The sequence below is a fragment of the Ptychodera flava genome, chromosome 21, assembly GCF_041260155.1.
Source record: "Ptychodera flava strain L36383 chromosome 21, AS_Pfla_20210202, whole genome shotgun sequence".
NCBI lineage: Eukaryota > Metazoa > Hemichordata > Enteropneusta > Ptychoderidae > Ptychodera > Ptychodera flava.
Genome location: NC_091948.1, coordinates 18693198 through 18712794, shown reverse-complemented (window position 1 = coordinate 18712794; position 19597 = coordinate 18693198). Strand labels below are relative to the sequence as shown.

General features: G+C 40.4%; 2 protein-coding genes across 3 annotated transcripts in view; both read right to left on the bottom strand.

Moving 5' to 3' along the window:
* LOC139121614 (uncharacterized) overlaps nt 1–5766 on the bottom strand; it is a 10057-nt gene extending 4291 nt beyond the window's left edge. The window contains exons 1-6 of the mRNA XM_070686658.1: nt 5212–5766; nt 3656–4221; nt 3029–3163; nt 2150–2263; nt 1914–2027; nt 199–321 (exon numbers count right to left, since the gene is read on the bottom strand). Of these exons, the coding sequence (XP_070542759.1) occupies nt 199–321; nt 1914–2027; nt 2150–2263; nt 3029–3163; nt 3656–4221; nt 5212–5708 (1549 nt within the window). The 5' untranslated portion in view covers nt 5709–5766. The remainder of the gene's footprint in view (nt 1–198; nt 322–1913; nt 2028–2149; nt 2264–3028; nt 3164–3655; nt 4222–5211) is intronic.
* A 26-nt stretch (nt 5767–5792) lies between these two features.
* Nucleotides 5793–18541, bottom strand: LOC139121613 (dentin sialophosphoprotein-like). Of its 2 annotated transcripts, XM_070686657.1 has the most exons (6): nt 18453–18541; nt 17664–17897; nt 13632–13769; nt 10646–11484; nt 10135–10376; nt 5793–7839 (listed from the first exon to the last, which is right to left on the bottom strand). In XM_070686657.1, the coding sequence occupies exons 4-6, from the start codon at nt 10656–10658 to the stop codon at nt 6397–6399; spliced, it is 1698 nt and encodes a 565-aa protein (XP_070542758.1). In that variant the 5' UTR covers nt 10659–11484; nt 13632–13769; nt 17664–17897; nt 18453–18541; the 3' UTR covers nt 5793–6396. The 2 variants fall into 2 exon arrangements, with proteins under 2 accessions (XP_070542758.1, XP_070542756.1); XM_070686655.1 differs by lacking the exon at nt 13632–13769.
* Between the last annotated feature and the right edge of the window lie 1056 nt (nt 18542–19597).

The window sequence follows — 19597 nt, the reverse complement described above, 5'->3', positions numbered from 1 at the left end:
AAACCTTTGGGGCTTACGAATACTTTGCCCCTCCCCAATTTCACTATTGATGAGCTACAATCGTTACCGCGGTTCGTAATATAAGAACAATGACTGATTATTAACACTTTCCATATGTGTGGTCACTTTCAAGTATTGCAGACACAGTATCCCACAGTCTATTGTCTATAAGAAACTAAATCCGGAGCTTGAACTCACCAACGCCTTTCCTAGACTTGTGCTTTGAGTTGACTTTTTCCTTCCCATTTGATTTCTGATTTGTTTGTCCAGATGACAGAATCCGGTCATTACGATATGCATAATCTTGACTCGAAGGAGAACCTTAAAGTTAACAAACAAATATGCGAATAAATATATACATGTAAATAAATAAATAAATAAATAAGACTATATACGGCCGTGCCCTTAAGTGGTGTTCTCGCTAATGTGTTTGAACTGAGACGGTGGCTCCCAATGTTTATTGTGAGGTAAAGTTCATAACCGTTGTTGATTGGTTGCAGGGCATACTAGTGTACACATGTTGGGTGACATTGTAAATGTCTCTTGCAATAACAACTTAGCTCTTCTGGTTTTTCTCTCTCACAACTCATTTGTAAGTTCAATACTCACACATTATGATTGATCCCCTTTTCCTCCACGATCAATCTGTCACAATGCTGTTGCTTTCACAAACTCACACTCACTGTATTAAACTCGCACTCGACTGTGCAAAACTTCCATGCACATGGATGCTCGTCCTTCAAAGTTCCACAACCTGTAACGACTGCACACAACAACGCTGCAACACACAAACATACTAAAATTCATTCAAAACATTTCATCTTACCCAGTGTTTGAAACTCATGCAAATCGCTACTGGCCAAGCGGGCCAGTGACTTATAAAATTCACTGGCCCGAAAGGAAATCAACTGGTCCTGGGCATAATACGGAATTTTTACTTGAAGGGAAATACAGGGGCCCTGCTGTAGGTGGCTCAATATTCAAATACCTGTACATCTTTCTCGCTACTGATATTCACCCGCGAGGCGAGGTTCATCAAAACAATGCTGCCATTTTGACTAAACGAAATCTCGAACCTACCCCAACGTGACCCCAACGTGTAACAAATGGAAGATGTTGAGTAGCGCCAACAACCTCGCAAGTCGCGAGAAATGCGTAGCTGTAAAGGCTTTCGCTAAGTAATTTCACCGTTCGATCTTTGAGATTTTACCTGCCAATTTTTTCCTAAATTTTGCGGTTTGATTACTTGAGAATTTAACAGAATAGGGTAAGAGTATTAAAAATTGCTGACCCCTTCTTTATTTAGAGCAGGACACTCGGGTCTGCTTCTTTCACAACTTACTGGCCCGGCATGAAAACAGCTGGTCTGGGGCTAGCGGGTTAGCGTGAATTTCGAACGCTGATCTTACCATCTGGTAAAACTATAGAGCCGCTGGGTCACTTTTGATATTCCATGTCTATTGTCTGGCTATATAACGTTGAAATTCTAGTTCATATAACACTTTTGTGTCACTTCATGCTTAATGATCACTGAGAATTTAGTCAGACTGTTTTCCGAACCAGAAGGGTCTCAGTAATCATGCGCAAAGGTTGTGATCTTGAGGGGAGAAGAATGCATCAATGTCACGTTTGCAATCGATTTTTAAATTGGAAACTGATGACACTGCTTGGTTTGCAAGACGTCAGATATCTAATAATAGGCTTTTTTTCCAAAATAAAAAATCCTCCGATTTTACCAATGTTTGTTTCAGGCATTTCGACAGAAAGCTTATTCACATTATTAAATTAAGTTATTTGGAAATGTCTGTTATATACCAGCTGATAGGGATATATGTGACCACCAGAGACTTAAACAATCCTTGAAATTTGTGTGATGCAATCTACTGTCTTCTAGAAACAGCAAATTAACTTACCGGGGTGTTTCCGTGGACTTCTACGGAGCTCCACTTGGTTTGCGAAGAATTTAGAACACTTTTGTTTTGATGTCCCCAGTCTATTGTCGTCATTTGATTGTTTGAATGATAATGCTGTACAAAAGTAAAACAAAAACATTAATTTATCTTATAGGGTGACCCCTGTTTTTTAAATGACACATATCAGTACTAATACATTAAAGCTAGGATTAATCTCATCAACTTCATCGACATACCGGAATGCTTCCGTGGACTACGACGTAACTCTCTACGATTAAGGGAATCATTCTTTCGATATTGTTTCGATAGCTCCACTCCGATGTCTCTGTTCGGTCTTAGAGATGATGATCCTGTAACATGATCATGATTTTGTATTAGACTACAGTTACTAAACTATCAAAGTGTGAAATGCTTTATCTATTGAAATCACGGAAAGAACAATATTTTATATGTTCAAATATGACTCGAGATATGACACCAAAAGGACAATTGCCATTTCAAGTAATTTAATGGTTTTTTGGGGTTTTTTTGCGGGACTAGGTTGCTCATATAAGCCAAAATGACAATGACTGTATAGTAACTGGGCAATTAATATAAATTATAAAGTAAAAAATATAAAAAAAGTAATGAAGCATAATTGAAAATTCCTAATAAAACAAATCTTAGAAGTTACAAAGAGATTAAATTACAGATACTCGAAGGTGGTGCTACATGCAGGGGTTAGTTATAAGTTTTAAGATGGCCGCCCTTTAAATTAACATGCATTTTCAGGATTTAGATTCCGGGTCAAATTTACTTTCGACCTTCAGCAAAACTTGCAAAAATTTTATTTAACTTTGACTGATCATCTGTAGTGGGTACGCCTCTTCAGTTAACTGTTTATCATGGCAACTAACCGTTGCCTCTCTACTTAATGACGTTGCTTCAAGAGCAATGAAAAGTTTTATAGGTATAGAGTTGTGAAGATGTTAACCTATGATCTCTGAGAGAGCATATTCTGTGACTTTTCTGTTCATCTTGTAATCACAAAATAGTTCCAATTGTGTTTTACATGTATGCTCTCTCTCTCTCTCTCTCTCTCTCTCTTCTTGATACGTTAATCAAAGAAAACATACTGCCTGTTCCAAAGGCCGCTTGTAGTAATGGTTCCCCGCTTTCCATTTCCACATCGTTATTTTCAGAACTGTTTGCATTTACATCTTCATCATCCTCCAACGGAGAGTGCCCATTATTTTCCGATAACATTATATCTAATACAAAGAAAAATAATCAATCACAAATGTGACGTGCCAAACATTTTCATACTTTTTTCTTAATTTAAACCAAGAAATTGATGTTATTTGCCCAGGTTAACTTTAAAAATGTGTTTACCCAATGGATTTGAGATTCCAGAAGAGATGGCTTATTGACGTTAGGGTGTCAAAATATAATATTAATCCATGTAAGGTAAGGACTATACATTCAATATATTTTTCAATTGCAGTATACATGGTCTGAGAGAAAATTTCTCCATCTCGTTGGCTTCTTATACACTCCACTGGCAACACCGTACTAACCAATTCCACTGATCAAAAGTTAGAGATTGCTATTTAAATATTATAGTTTGCAAAAGACAACTTTCTGATCTTTTCTTCTTGGGGTAATGAACATCTCGCACATGGATATGCAGAGCGCCTGGTTTGTATTTCAACAAGAAAACTTGAAATTAGAACCCTTCTCTTACCTCTCATTTGAAAACTCACCTTGGAATGAAATATCATCGAGCGATTTTCCTTGGCATGATCCGATCTGTCCCTTGTCGATGGCTAGTAAAAGTTTAGCAACTTTTGTCATTTCTATTGTGGACTCTTGAAGTCGATAGAAATTTTTATGGACTGCTACTGAGTGGCCTAAATGGTCTGACAGCCACGATAATTGCATGTCATTTAGGTTTAAAATCTGAGACACAGTTGCGATATACTTTCTCATTTTGGTGGATGTTATTAAATTAGGTTTGCGTAGCCCAACTTCTCTTGCTATTTCTCGCAAACAGTCACACGCTCGAATATGTGAAGTCTTAGTGTTCTGTCTCCCAAAGAAGTATGTATTTTGCTCATGAATGCCTGCCATTTCACGTTGATCACAGAGGATTTGCATTGCTTGTTTGCAGTCTTCGGGTATCATCGCAGCAACCTTCCTCCCCCTTTTGCCGCGGGTATGAATCATGTCAAGCGTATTAAGCAGGTGTTTTTCCATCGCTGATAACGTTGTGTGTACTTCGTTCATTGAGTCTTTTTTCCAATCGGGTCTCTCAATGTAGGCAGACAACCTAGCAAGAGTAAACTTTACGTCAGTATCACAGACACTTAGAACACATTTGCTATGTTACCTAGAAATGCACTACATATTTTACGATCTTTCTCAAAGGCACATCAATAGATTCACCTCAATACGTGTATGAATACGATGTTTCAGATATTATGCTTTTCAATTCACAAGATAAAAATTATGTCAAACGCTTCAGCTGCAGTACCGTCTGAGGCGAAAAACGTACCTCTCTTCTGATTTCGCCATTGTGTTGAAATGTGCGTTTTTCCCTCTTCATGAAAATAAATACTTGCAAGGAATCTCCATATCAATAATAATCGTGAGCTGTTTCCGTAGTGGAAGGTAGTGACAACAAAAAATAATCGTTTACATTCCTTTCAACCCGTATTTCAACATGTATTCTCTTGCTATTTCGCTCGATAAAGTGATGGAAGTCAAAATGAGCGACATATGACAAATGATTGATTGCCCGGTTGCGTGTTCTGACCAATCAACACTCTAATATAACCATTTTTTACTAGGTGGAGGTTTTCATTATGCCTACTTAACCGAAAAGGGATATATATTTTGGGAGTTATGTGAAGATGTTCTGTTTACGAGCTTTCCCGTATTAGTTGCAATGACTTTGACAGTCTCGTTTTCATGAACAGGAAGATTATTAGGCAACGTAGAACGCAGAAGACTACCGTAATACCATATTACTTACATACACATTAATAATATCCTTCCTTATAGATAGTAAGAAAGTTCGTGGCCACTAAAATTAGAGATAATTTAAAAACGTTGCATAAAGAACCACTAAACCAGTAAAACATATCAGTTCTTCACTTCTTTCTATCAAACACATGACAGAATAGACAAGAGAATTCTTTGAAGGCAATTCATGCACTCACATGTTAATAAACGCAATACTGCTTCTAGTACACGTCAAAGGACACACTACAAGTGTCTGTGTTACAGGTATTGTGCTATTGTCCAGTAAAATACTCACGGCAATTGTTCCATCTCGCCCGTTCGCCGCCTATTGAACACCACCATTCGGGTTAGTACCAGAGATTGTAATCTTCTATAACTCTTTGGATTTGCTTGTGATGTCATCTCCTTAACACACTCTGCAATGTTTGCTTCGAGGAAGGACACCAATTTCTTTATATCACCCGTTTCTGGTAAATGATCGCCTTTGTTGTATTTTCGGGACGACATTTCGGCCTGTGCAGATGCCGCTACCTTTTCATGCCACTCTGTAGAGTATAATTCTAAGAACTTCTTACTATCACGCTCTGCTTCTATGTCTCCCTTTCGAATCGCCAAAGCTCTTTTTAATTCAGCAAGCCTTTTGATATTATAGCCCAACTTCAGAGATAATGACGGTTTTATATTGGTGCCCTGAGAAACTGTGTCTTTTGCAGTGTCTTGTCTATGACCGCTGGTTAGTAGCACTGCTTCTACCATATCATCGAAAAATTCTGGACGCAGAAATCCTTCCATATCATTAACATCAGAATTCAGCTTCTTCAGGTTTTTTAGCAACTTTCCGGATTCTCTCATTTTTGCGAAACATAGTACTGCGTTTGTTACTGTCAACGCCACAGCACTTTTGAAGCCAATTTTCTCCAAGACGACAAATGAGAGAGTCTCCTTTTGCTGTTTCAGTTATATCGTCTGTTTTCATGCCACTTAATATTTTGTTTAAGGCACTACTTACTGAGGAATCCTTCTTACAAAGGATGTCGCTTTCGTATTTTAAATCGGCAGAGCTTTTTATCTCGTTTTCGTCTTTTCTTGGGCAGACGCAGTAGTACCTTGGTGTTTACGGAGATCATCTTTGTGATAAAAGCCCAGACAAGCGGGGCATGGGCCGTAGGCTTTAATGTCAATGATCTTCGTTGGCCGTCGAACTAAAATGAGCTCTCCGCGACCTTCTGCCTTTACTCGTTGGTTATGGTAAAAGTTCCCCCTGTTTCTTAGCAAGTCTAGTCCTACGCATCTGTCCGAAGAATTTATAGGCCGTGAAGCGATTTTTGCGACATCGATTTCTTTTTTATGTACTGTGAATAAATGCTTGCTTATTTTTGTAACAAGCTTTCCACAGTAAAGGCAGGCTTGTGTTTATTATAGATTCTCTGTCTCACAGCTCTACTGCCAGATTTTCTTTGCCGGTCATTGGAGCTATGTTTCACTTTGGAAAGAAGATTCCATCGGCCATGTCAGCGCGTTCCACACTATTTTCACGTCTACGGGCCTTCGATGAATTATCGTTTCCTTGTAGTGCAGCTCGTCTCTCTTTCTCAAATTTAGGAGAATGTGAAGAGTGCTTTTGTTGATGAAGGGAATTCTCACCAGGTCCGCATTGAGTAGATTTCGATGTAGAACATTTAATGCCTTTTGATACGTTATTCATGTCTTCATAATTATTATCATACACGGGATTATCATTACCATCATAATCATCAGCATCACTGCAATCATTGCACCTGTTGGATGTACCCCCACGACCATCATTGTCATCATCGCCATCACAATCATCAACACCGTGTATGCTGTCCTCTTCCTCTTCCTCTTCCTCTTCCTCCTCTTCCTCATCCTCTTCGTCACCCCCCTCCTCATCATTATCACCATTACCATGACCATCGTCGCCGCCACATCGTACCTTTCCATCTTCAAGATTTGTTTCCTCACTATCATTATCATCAATGTCTTCTCTGCTGCAGTTCCTTTCACTGTCGGTTGGGGAATAATCTATACTGCCCTCTGGAGAGTCATATCCTTGTGTTTCGCAATTGCTTGAATGATTACCTACATCTCCGTGACTTGGTGTAATTTTGTGTGCATTTTTATTCTCCTTATTGCTTTTTTCACATCTATCATCACCCTCCCCACTTTCATGTATACAAATGTCCCGTTCTTTGATGTTCTTACTGTCTAATTTTCTTGCTGAGATAGTATTTTCCGTGTCTTTTACACCTGCTGATGACTTTTGGTAATCCAGTGCAAAAATATCTGAAAAACATGAACTGCTGGTCTCACTTTCATCTCCAGATACTTGAAGAATGTCTTCATAGTCTTTTTGGGTAGTTGAGGAAACCGAAGGGATCGTTGGTATATCGTCTGACAAATCACTGCTCTCACAGCTGCTGTCAGTGAAACTATATACATCTGATTTTGGCAGCTGAAACGTCGGGTCTTCATCGGATTCTGAGCTTAAAGAGATGGTATCATGTTCTGATCCGGGGCTGATGTCGGATTCATCTAAAGTATGAATTGAATTTTCACTCACGGGGTTGTTTTTATCTGAAGTCGAAGGACTGTGGGTTTTGAAAGTTTCGTTCAATTTTCCGCGATCGCATCCATATCCTTCATTATTATCGATCGTACTTTGAGCAACTTGAAGTCCTCTCTCGTCAGGAGCCGATACTCTTCGGTTTTGAACGACACGACAATCTTTGTCGTTCTTTAATTTCTTTAATTTTACTATCGGGGTCATTTTTGTTAGTTGTTTCTCCTCGACCTTCGCAAAGACCTTGCTCATCGTCGGAGTTGACACATCTGGACATGCATTGTCTTGCCAATCGTCAAAGACATTTGTCTTTGAACCAGCCTGAAATACTTCTGTATAAACCTGAAAGTGACACAAGCATGCTCCAAAATTATAGAATGTGAAAATAGGACACATGAATTCAATTAGCCAGTTTTAATGAATAGATGCCCAAAGTGAACAGGTCGTATATGCAACTTTGAGCAGTAACTGTATTTACTTTGATAATTTTGACAATATTTGTGAACGTAGCCTTGTATGTCACAGTATTTTCAAATGTACATAGCAAGGTTTGTCAACTTTGAATTGGTCAACGTACGCCATTTGTGATTATTTTGCTAGCTGTAGTTATTAATACAGATTTATGTGAATAATAAAGCTACATCAATACATGGAGGTTGGATTACCCATCAGACTTTTCATATATACATTATTGTTTTTTTTCAACCAACAAACTGCCCGTAAAATGTTATCAGTAGACATAACAGACCTCATCTTTTTACATTAAAGAGTCAAGTTCTTTATTATGTTGCATGAATTTCATGATCGAAGAGCTGTATAACAACATTGTTGTTATCACTGAAAAAATACTACTACATTATTTGATTTGGCCTTCAACTCACACCTTTAATGACTCGTATTATTGTGCTCTACATAAAATCAACTACGACCATTCAAAATAAAAATAAACCAATGGATCATGCAATTTACCCCTTATACCATGTGATCTATTATATTTGCATCGTAAACAAAATTGCACAAAAAGTGACTCCAAATTCTCCTAAGACTGACAAACACTCGTGTTAACTTCAATTCCACAAAACACAACCCTATTCGAAAATCAGACATCCTTGCTAAATACCGTCATTATCATCTCTCAATAAGTTTTGACTAACAATGCTGACTTTTTGTTACACACTTCACTTTCCAACGTTTGCCCCTACAATAATACAACTGTAGTAATTCCAACGAGCCATCATATCAAATTTCAGAGCAATCAGCTCAACATTTTCAGAGAAGAGGTTAATTATCAGTGTTCTCCCTAGGATCAAGGGCAAGCATGTCGGATTTTTGCATAAAATTTACATAATTAATTTGCATACATTAACATATATTTAAATACATACACACACAAAAACAGTCACTGCAAATTGTAGTCATTTAATATGCCTTTTATTTCACTTACACTCTGCTGCATGAACATACATATCAGGGGCACCATGAACTGCAATAAATTCATACAAGAGTCCAACTTCAGTTGTAAAAATTCAACTCGTACTCTCCTTGCATGGAGAAACATTTGCGATGAAACATTGCGTCACTTGTTTAAGAAATTATACAGAGCAACGAAGCCACACAATCAGGGCTGTGTACCCCAGCGAGTTTTTGAGCACATATAACACGTTACGGTCACGGTCCAAATGAATAGAGGAACTGTTACGGTTTACCATAACAGAAAATTCAGACGTATTTACACGGATGATCGTCACCAAAATCATGAAACACCTGTCGTTTTAATAACTTGCCTCCTTAGCGAACCTGAAACGAGACCTGAACTTGAAAACAGCGCGAAACGCTCAAAGCCCACACATCGACCGCCATCTTGGAAATCGCCCGACCTGTTTACGTCACATGGCACAGTAGACATCATTTCGCGACCAAAAAGTTAATCCAAACTTTTGCTCTGATACTTTCACCGTTTGTCTCAACAACAAGAACAGAAAAATAATTAAAATACAAATTTACATTCGCAATGCTGCCATGGAGATTTCATGTAGACTAACCGTCATCAGGTATAGACGCCTTATAAACCTTTTTGAGGGTCGCTATTTTGACCGATAGCTTTGACCACCAGCATTTTCACGGCGTCAACGTCACTGTAAATGCCCCCACGATAAACGGCCATTAACACGGCGCTCAACCAACATGATCAAAGTCACGGCCACACCGATGTGCTGCTCGTCCGGTGTTTTTCAACACCTATGTACGTGTCAATTGATTAATGTAGGCTCGTCAATTGACACGAAAAAGTCTATTCAGGACTAAAAACGATGTTGATAAGGCTAGTTTTGGCAGATGTCCCAATGAATACACTGAGCTGTCAAATGGGGCTGTCAATCAAGGGTGTTGGGAAAAATCTGAAGCGTCACGGCATTGTAGCAAGCGTCACGGCAATCAAGGCAAGCGTCACGGAGACGTGATGCTTGAAGGGCCTAGGGAGAACACTGATTATTGACGGACGAAATGCGCGCGGACAGATGATGAACGGATTGACAGATGGATGGACATCGCTCACAGCGAAGTTAAAGACAGGAAATTTATGAAAGTGTATGTAAAGCCAAGATCAAATCTTTTTTCACAAACGAGGCATGTACTTACTTCAATTAATTTACCATGGCTGAGTTTGACCTTCTTGATGATTGACTCCGTGCTAATCGTATCAGTGTATGGTTTACGACCGCGGCCTTTCAAATAGAGTAGATGGTATTTTCCGTTCGAACCCTGCTCATACCACTGAACGCAAGCGGAATCTTCAGCAACCTGAAGAATTTTTCCAAGCCAACACACGCCGTCTTCGCCGTTCACTTGAACAACATTCCCAGGTTGAAAAGTGTCTCGACCTTGAAAAAAACAACCGTTTCAAATAAGGGACTAGACATAAATTACAGGGGGGTGGGCCGGTGTTTTTCAAAAACCACTGCATAAAAATTAGTAACCCTTAAAAAGTTCTTGCACAAAAATTAGTGACCCTCCCCCTTATCCGTGCACTGAAATAGGTGACCCTCCCCTGTTACTCAAAGCATTTCAAGTAAAAAAAAACGTTCTGAGTACCAAATGAAATCTGTTGGTTCCCTGAAACATGATAATATAAAAGCATACCGGTACATACATGGCCTAAACATGTGTGTGCACAGTCAGCATTGTTATTGTTGAAAGTTGCATTTCATTCCATACAAGAATTCCTTTGTCAACCAAAATATGCCCATAGGCAGCAAGACCTGTAAATCACTGGCAATTTTGACAAGATTGAGGCAGATACACAGCATCAAAATACTGGAAAATGGCAAAAAGGTCCAGCAGATGTGCTCTCCTATGATCAAACTTAGTCCCCATAGAAGTTTCTTGACCAATAGGCTGTTGTTCTCCTTCCATATCTTGAGAGAAGGACTGGCTGTAACTGTACAAGTTGGTCATCTACCAGGTCATCATCTTCACTTTTGTCTGCCTGATTACTGTCACTATCAGATGAGTTACCAACTTCAGCCAAAATGATATCACTCTCTGAGTCACCACTCACAGAATTCATTTCCACAGAGATGCTGTCATTATCACTGTCAGTGTCTTCACTGCCACCTCTGTTATTCCTGACCTCAGGTACTATGACAGACTGCACAAGACTTTGAGCGATATGGGCATTTATTAGTCTGAGTTTGTCCTTTTTCTTTAACTTCTTTACATTACCAAGATTATGTTCCAGAATATATTTGTTCAGTACTCCCACTTTTAGTGACTTTAATTGTCCTGCTTCATAAAATTGTTTCCAGTCTATATCTCCATATGATTTTTCTAGATTTTCTGCAGCCTGTCTCAGGTTCTGTGCTCTTCTTTTCTCCCTCATAGTTTTTAGGTACTGTAAGTGTTCTATGTACCTCCTGCCAAGATCTTCCTTTACTATGTACTTGTTTCCAAATGATATTATTGCATCACTTCTTTCAGTTGAGATTTCACCTGTCCAACAAAAATAAAAAAGACCTTGTGATGTACATATGTGAATTGCAATATTCACATAACAGATAGTTCAAAAACTTTTATATTATTATAATCTACTAAAAACACTTCCACTAAGTGAGACTGGTTTAACTGAAATCCGACATGATGCACTGTAATCACAAATATCAAATGCATATGTCAGAGTGAATGTGAAGTTTTCAAAACTTCAGTCCATTGAAACCACACTTATCCTAAAGAAACATTCAAGTATTTTATATAATTGATGTTTAAACTTAAACTAATTTCTGTCCTATAATTACCTAAATGTTTGTACTTATAGGACTTCTTCCCTAACTGCTCTCTAACCGCAGATAAGATCTTTAAATCTCGCCTCAAACCCCCCTTGGTCTATGAATAATTACCCACGATACACCAGTTTTAATCTGCAGCATATTGTGAACTCACTAGCACACTGCAAGTATCAACCTTTCCTGAAGGTGAAAGCCATCCAGAAAAAAGGGGTAATAAATCAAAAATTACCATGAGAAAATAACAACCAATGGAAATTACACCCACGGCAAATAAAAATACACACAAAACTGTGGGGAGAAGTGCGGGAGCAAACAGGTACAGGTAATTATATGACAGAAATTAGTTTAAGTTTAAACATCGATTCTGTCACCAATTACCTACATGTACCTGTTTGTACTTATAGGACAAACAACAGAATTCCACAGACCTTAGGAGGCTGGGACAAATTATTTGCCTGAAACTACCTGTTGACTGACTGACAGCGGGCCAAGAGAATATAAACCCTCTAATTCCGAGGCCATGTCACGTAAATAAAAACTGATGAAGGAATTAGCTGACCGCCAAGTTCCTGCAAGAATGACTTCATCTGCAGGCACTCCAGTTGATACAGCCCATGATGTTGACAGGGCTCTAACCTCATGAGCGGTCACATTTGAAAGTCGTAAATTAGTAGAAGAACTTTCCGAATATGCCCAGCGTACAGCTGCAACTATCCACTTCGATATGTCGGCAGCTGAGCAATCTGTTTTAGGAGACGGGGGAATAGGTAGAAACAGTCTAGTTCTACCTGCTCGAAATGCTCAGTCCATTTTAAGTACCAGCGGAGGGCACGGACTGGGCACAAAACTCTCTCCTGTGGTTCAGGGCCTGTGAGTGTGTCAAGTGCTTTGATGTTCTCGCTAAGAGCCGGCAGCCGGCGAAAATAGCCGTCTGGCAAGTCAAAAATGCACGTGACCTGCCGGCTGGTGTCACACTAGTAAAGTACTATATGTCGCATTTTCACTGAAGCCTTGCCCGTATGTCTGAAATAACAGAGAAAACGACGTTAAACTTGCCAAAATGTCCCGATAAAACTCGTACGTCGTACTTCCGTAAACACATACAATCTAGAAATGCATCACGTACTACGTACTAATCAGATTAAGCGTTCTTACTCACTCTTTTCAATGCATAGAAATTTACATAGAACAAGATCTCACCACGACGTAATCATTGCAGTGATTGGCCAATTTTGTTTCGCGCCCTCTAGCATGTTCTGAGCGGGTCATAGATCATGAGGTCAAGGTGAATTTTCTCAAACAACAAACGCAATGGCGCATCTGAAGGACGAGTGCGAGCGATCGGAAGTGTCAAAAAGAAATCTAACGATATTCAGCAGTACTTCACGAAAAAACAAAAATTAGACAAAGGTAAACGTAAGTGAATCATGCGTTCTTAAAATGTACCAAGCGAATTTTTGTATTTGCTGATTGTACCGGGTATAATGTCGAGCTGATGCCATCAACAAGACAACATCGTGATCGTGCCGGACGATGCACGAACGATCAACGAATTTCGTTCACTCCGACGGCATCGTTTTAAGGCTGTCGTAAAACGAATTTTCATAAACTTGTCATGTGCTCGGCATTCTGTTTTATTTCCTGTACTTTATGGTGCTGGCAACAACAAAATAAACGGTAGCTAGCCCTGCGTACGATGCTGTGTGTTCCGCTACAGCTAATCGCCCCGCTCACCACAGCCCTGCAAAGACCCGTACGCAGGGTCGGTGACTTCAAATCCATTTTGGGACTTGACGTAAAAAGCCAAATTACTGCCGAAATTCAGCGTTCTTGGGCCCAAGTATCCCTGCCTACCTCAGCTACTCGATCGCTTCCAAAAATGCCAGTCTTTTATTCACTTCTCGTAAATAACCGTCCATGTCGGCAACTCTCTCGCTAGCCCTGCGTACGATGCTGTGTGTTAGCTGTAGCATCCATCGACGGTTATGATTACTGATAAAGGTACACAAAAAATGAGAAATGAGATGCTAAAAACCTTACTTTTCATACAATTTAACAACATCTTTGGTAATCAATTGTAAAGAAAATCAGGTGCTCAAGTGTCACCAAATAAGCACAATCACACATAGTCACCCCTTCCCAAACCCTCGCCCCGCTCGGCCGCTCCGCTCCCTCGCTCTTCATCAGCCACCTGTTATTTTATTTCTGCCGCCTGAAATAAAACTTAGAGATAACCCTGTGATAACAGGCTGCGCTACTGAATCCAGTGCTTGGTTCTTGGCCAAGACACCTGGTCTAGTGCGCAAAACAGCTTCCGTTTTGCTAATAGCCAGCAAGCCCTCGTCCATGCCAAAAGCGTGAATTTCACTTCTGTGTCTACCAGACGCCAGGGCTATAAGAAACACAGTCTTATATGTTAGAGCCTTAAGGCTATTAGTATGTAGCGGTTCAAACGGGGGCTCCTGCAGAGCCCGCAACACCAGTGACAAACTCCACTGAGGGACCAATTTTCTTCTCGCTGGTCTCTCAATCATGAAGTTTCTGATCATAGCAGAGATAGAACTATTATGACCAAAGTCCTCACCTCCTAAGCCTTTAATGGTAGCTGAAATGGCAGTACGACAAACAGCAATCGTACTGGGAGAAAATTCTTTGTCTCTAAAGAGGAAAAGAAAAAACTCTGCTAACTGTTCTACAGAGGCTTTGATTGGAGTAATCTTCCGTTCACCACGCCAATCACAGAACTTCCGCCATTTGTCTTCATAGGTTGCCAGAGTACTGGCTCGCTGTGGTCTGGCGATAATGGCGGCAGTTGCCTTGGAAAAGCCTCTCTCAATGAGGGCTTGCTCGACAACTTGAACGCGTGAAGGTGGAACACGCTTGGTTCCGGGTGAGTTAGAAGTGTCCCCTGGGATAACAGATCTTCTCTTTGAGGCAGTTTCAAAGGGAAATCTATTATCAGATCTAATAGTATCGGAAACCAAGGCCTTTTCGGCCACAATGGGGCTATTAGAGTTATGATTGTCCTCTCCTCTGCTAACTGCTTGAGTACTAGTGGTAGAAGTGGTAGAGGGGGAAACGCGTATGCTGTTATGTTCTCCCAAGACATTGATAGGGCGTCCACTCCTACTGCTCTCAGCCTCTGTGATCCAGTATCGGTGACACAAAGAGTGGGAGCTTGCGATTTTTGAATGACGCAAATAGGTCTATCATTGGAGTTCCCCAATTGCAAATATCTGGTTCACAATGGTCTGAGGTAGTGCCCACTCTGTCGGTTGCACTAAGCAGTTCCACGATAGGGCATCCGCTATGTGGTTTCGTTTGCCTGGCAGATGCTGGGCTTGGAGACGAAGCGCTGAAGAGCTAAGAAAACGGCTTGCAGCCCCAACCAGTTAATGTACCTCCTGCCCTCGGCCACTGTCCACTGACCTGCATACAGATCGTCCAGATGTGACCCAATCCTGTGGTAGACGCATCTGTAAAAAGGAACTTGTCGGGCCTGACAGTTTTCAGCGAAACACCCGCTGTAAATTTTCTGTGTCCTCCCACCATAGTAGGTGGTAACGCAGGGCAGGTCTGATAGGGATCGGATATGTTATGGCATGCCGATTTGGCCGCCACATTGACAGGAGGTACAGCTGAATTGGGCGTAAACGAAGTTGAGCCCATGGGACGATGACTATCATGGACACCATCGTCCCGATTATGCCTAATAATATTCTGGCAGGGACTGATGGCTGTGGGAGAATATCACGTATTAGAGACAGGAGTCTGTCTGTGCGATCTCGAGTCGGTGATACTATGCCTCTGTCTGAGTGCAGTCTCATCCCCACAAAACCATGTCCTGCGACGGTGTCAGAGACGATTTCTCCAGACTTGGTATGAAACCGAGGCGGAGAAGAGTGTTCCAGGTCAACAAGAGATGCTCCAAGAGAATTTCCTTGGCCTTGTTGGGAAGAAGCCAGTCGTCTAAGTAAGGGTGGATTTTGACTGACTGCCTGTGTAGGAAAGCAACCACTGCAAGTACTACTCTGGTGAAAACGCGTGGTGCCGTTGCCAACCCGAAGGGTAGAGCCGTGTACTCGTAAACTAGTCCGTTTACTATAAAAGGGAAGTACCGGCGAAAATCCTCGTGGATTGCAATATGAAAATATGCATCCTTCAAATCGATCGAAATTAGCCAATCGACTTGTTCTATAGCAGCTAGGATCGACCGATTTGTCTCCATCCGAAAGGAATCTACCTTTAAGAAACGATTGAGGTATGTAAGGTTTAGGATTGGCCTCCACCCTCCTGTCTTTTTTGGCACAAGAAACAGGTGGTTGTAAAACCCTGGACCCTCCAGGGATGGGTTTACACGTCTTATTACATTTTTGGACACCAACTCTTGAACTGCTTCAGTGAGGTGCGGGGTCTGTGTTGTGTTGAGGGGGCGAAACTGTACTGGCGTACAAGCCGGGGGGGGGGGGGGGGGGGGGGGGGGGGGATGAGTGAACTCTGGCTTGTAACCCTCCTTTACTATATTCAATACCCAAAGGTCGTCTGTTATGGCTTCCCACTTTGGGCCAAATTGACAGAAAGGCCCTCCCACTGGAATGTCCGGTGATGGTAAGGACGGGAGGGGAGGGAGCCCGTCAGGATTGCTGGTTGGGGTGACCCATTCCCCCAGGAGTAGAAGAGGGGAAAAGTTTCTTAGCTTTACCCCGATTTGATTTGTTAAAAGGCCGAGCACACGATTTCTGTGACTGTGGGCATGCTTTGGCCCCTGTGGCTCCACCCTTAAATTTGTTTGTGGGTTTTGACACGTTAGTAGCTTTTGAACCACTCACCTCTGTTTATTCCTTTCAAATAAACAAGCATTATTTGGCACTCCTGGGTAGCCTGTTTGGCCAGGTCTGGTAAAGTGCCAGCAAACAAGTTCTTCGGGGAGAAAGGTGCTAATCTAGCCTTCCCGTTTAATTCATCAGACAACTGAACGGAGTGGCGACTCAAAAATGCGTCACGTTCAATAAGATGTAAGGCCACATGATTTCGGACAGCAAACTCAGAGAGATGAATCACTGAATTAGCGAGTGCCCTGAGAGACTGCTTAGCTTTATCAGGGAGGTGCAAAGCTTGCAATTCACGCACAGTTACATGTAACCCCAAAAGCCAGTCAATATATGATGCTGCATAGATGGTCATATTAACTGTGTCACCCAGCTGGCGAAACATTGGCATATCAATCGGAATGGTCTTAAAAGACGATGACTGATTATCCACAGTAGAGGCGTCTTTATCCAAATGCGGGAGTCCCCGGAAAAAAGAGAGGCATGAGTCTTATAATATTTATTTTTAAACTAGACCTTGCCCATGGATACTTGCCAATTGGTAAAGGGTTAGAATCTTGTACTTCTCCTGTTACTTCTCTCCTAACTTTTCGAGGTTTGAAGTGATAACTCGAGAAATGGGTAATGACCTGTGAGCAACCTGCTTCTCTGGGCCATTAGACAGTTCCGAAGCAGTGACTGACTCAATCTGAGCAGGTGCCTGAGGCTTAGAACAGTCACTACCAAAAGCTTCATATACCCAGGAAATGCACTGTGCAAAATTTGATTCCCTAGGTTTAGCTTGTGATTCTGCTATGCTAACCTGGTCCTCTGGCAAATGGGAATCATGTTCCGGTGCCTTAGCTATAGTCTTGCTAATGACTGATTGCGTGGTAATATTATCCGACTGATAACCCTCCAACTCAATCATCAGAAGTCACACTAGCAATTCCAATAAACTGTAATCAGTGTGACTGCTAAATTATTTTGTCTGTAATTTGACCTTTAATGTTGATAAACTTTTGCATTCACAAACACAAGACCACATATACATGTCAGAGAACAATATTTTTCTCACCTTAACTGTTCAATCAGACACTCTGCATCCTTTATTAGCTCTTCAACAGACAAACCATCAAGTCTTTCATTATCAGCGGTATGGTTTTCTCTCCATCTCTCAACAGCTTGAGTCAACTGACAACACAGCCACCTAAGTCTTTTATGTTCATAATCATGAAATACAGTCTTGATCTGATGTAACACAGGCAACATCATCCTTCACGGTTGTATTTATAGATGATAGGAAGACTGACTGTTAAAAGTGCAGGATGGAAACAGATGTCAAGAAAAAATACTAAAAAAACATCAAAGACATTGCACTGACTTTTTTTTGCAGAACTGACACCTACAAAGTTTTACCTGATGATAAATACAAAGCTATCTTATGTAAACATCTTTTAATGTTGATTTGAATCTTTGGGAAAATGAAACACTCAGATACTTTATGAATTTATAGTTAAAGCCTCAGTAACTGCTAACTGGACTATACTACCCAATCTTCAAAGATACATTTTGTATTCTCATAATTAAATAATATAACCTCTGAAAATGTTCCCATTTCAATCACTGGCTGGATCTATAAAATTCAACCATTTATGCATACTTACTTGCTGGTGGCGGTGGCCATATTTGGCTTGCAAGCCAAAAATTATTTCTTTGTTAAAATCCAGGTTGTTTTGCAAATCCTAAGTCTTTCATGGTCACCCCCATTGGAAAGGATTTTTGAATAAGCTACATTTGATTTAAAAATATTTGTTCAAAATGATATCACAAGATACATGTACAGCTAATAGAGCTTTAAACATACCTTTGAAGTTAAACAAGGAGTCATGGATTTGTGCACAAAATGTTGTTGATTGCTTGCATGCTGACATTCAGGTTCAAATAGGCCAGGTATTCTCTCCTATTTATGAAATACAGGAAAAGAAAAATTTATTTAAACCAAGCAGAAAAATCCTACAAAAGAAAAGAATACAAGTAAATATACAAAAGTGGGATATGTGCATTTATAGGATGCACATAACGGAATATTAGGTTGGTCAAACTTCAAATTTAGTCAGCAGCATATCTGAACTAGCCACAGATGTCATTAAAAGGCCACTATCAACCTCTTTGCAATTTTTTTTGTGTAGTTTTGTTCTACATCCAACTTGACCCTAAGATATAAATATACTGTTCATAAACATAACCTGTTTTAAGTGTTTATGTGTGATGGCCATTCCACTGTACACAAAAAAATGACTGACAAGAAATTGCAGTGAATACACAAAACAAAATTTGTGAAAAAAACGCAAAAAGTTACAGGTACTGTGTGGAGCTTCGATGAGATGATGCTGATCTATAACATTTTCATGAGGTTGTGACATACACAGCTGACAGTTGCTGATCTCAGCCTTTGTCAGATCTGTGATGAGAAATCATAGTGCAGTAATTTTTTGTGATACTAACATATTACATGTACCGTATCTTACCTTAGCATCATGTAGTCAGAGGCCCACACACTTCCACTGCTGCCGATAAAATATTTTGGTCGAGTGACAACAACTGTTTGGTCTTGTTGACATATTACTTCTTTGCTTTCTACAAAGAACAATTTGAATACAATGTAAACAAAGAAAACTTATGTCTGATCAATCACTAGGGTATTTATGGATTTGAACCAGTCTACCGTACAATAACGTAGCATGGAAGTACAACCTCATTATCCCTGTGACTGTGTGTGATTTTTATTGCAGTGAAAAGCATTTTTAATACAGGTACTAGGGGATATACATGTATGTTATGAAGCATACCTTCTACAATGACAGTTTTTCCAGTCATGAAGCGAAATGAAGCAGGAGTGAATATGTACTTCTGGAGTGCTAAAATCATATTGGGGCAGTTTCTTCTGTTTCTCTTGGTTAGCAACATCATAGATCACTCCAGTCTTGACATCTCTTGCGCCAACTGCAT

Coding starts and splice junctions, on each gene's coding strand:
- LOC139121613 (XM_070686657.1), bottom strand. Junction 7,840..10,134: donor GCCATGGTAAATTAATTGAA/GTAAGTACATGC, acceptor TGTCACTTTCAG/GTTTATACAGAAGTATTTCA.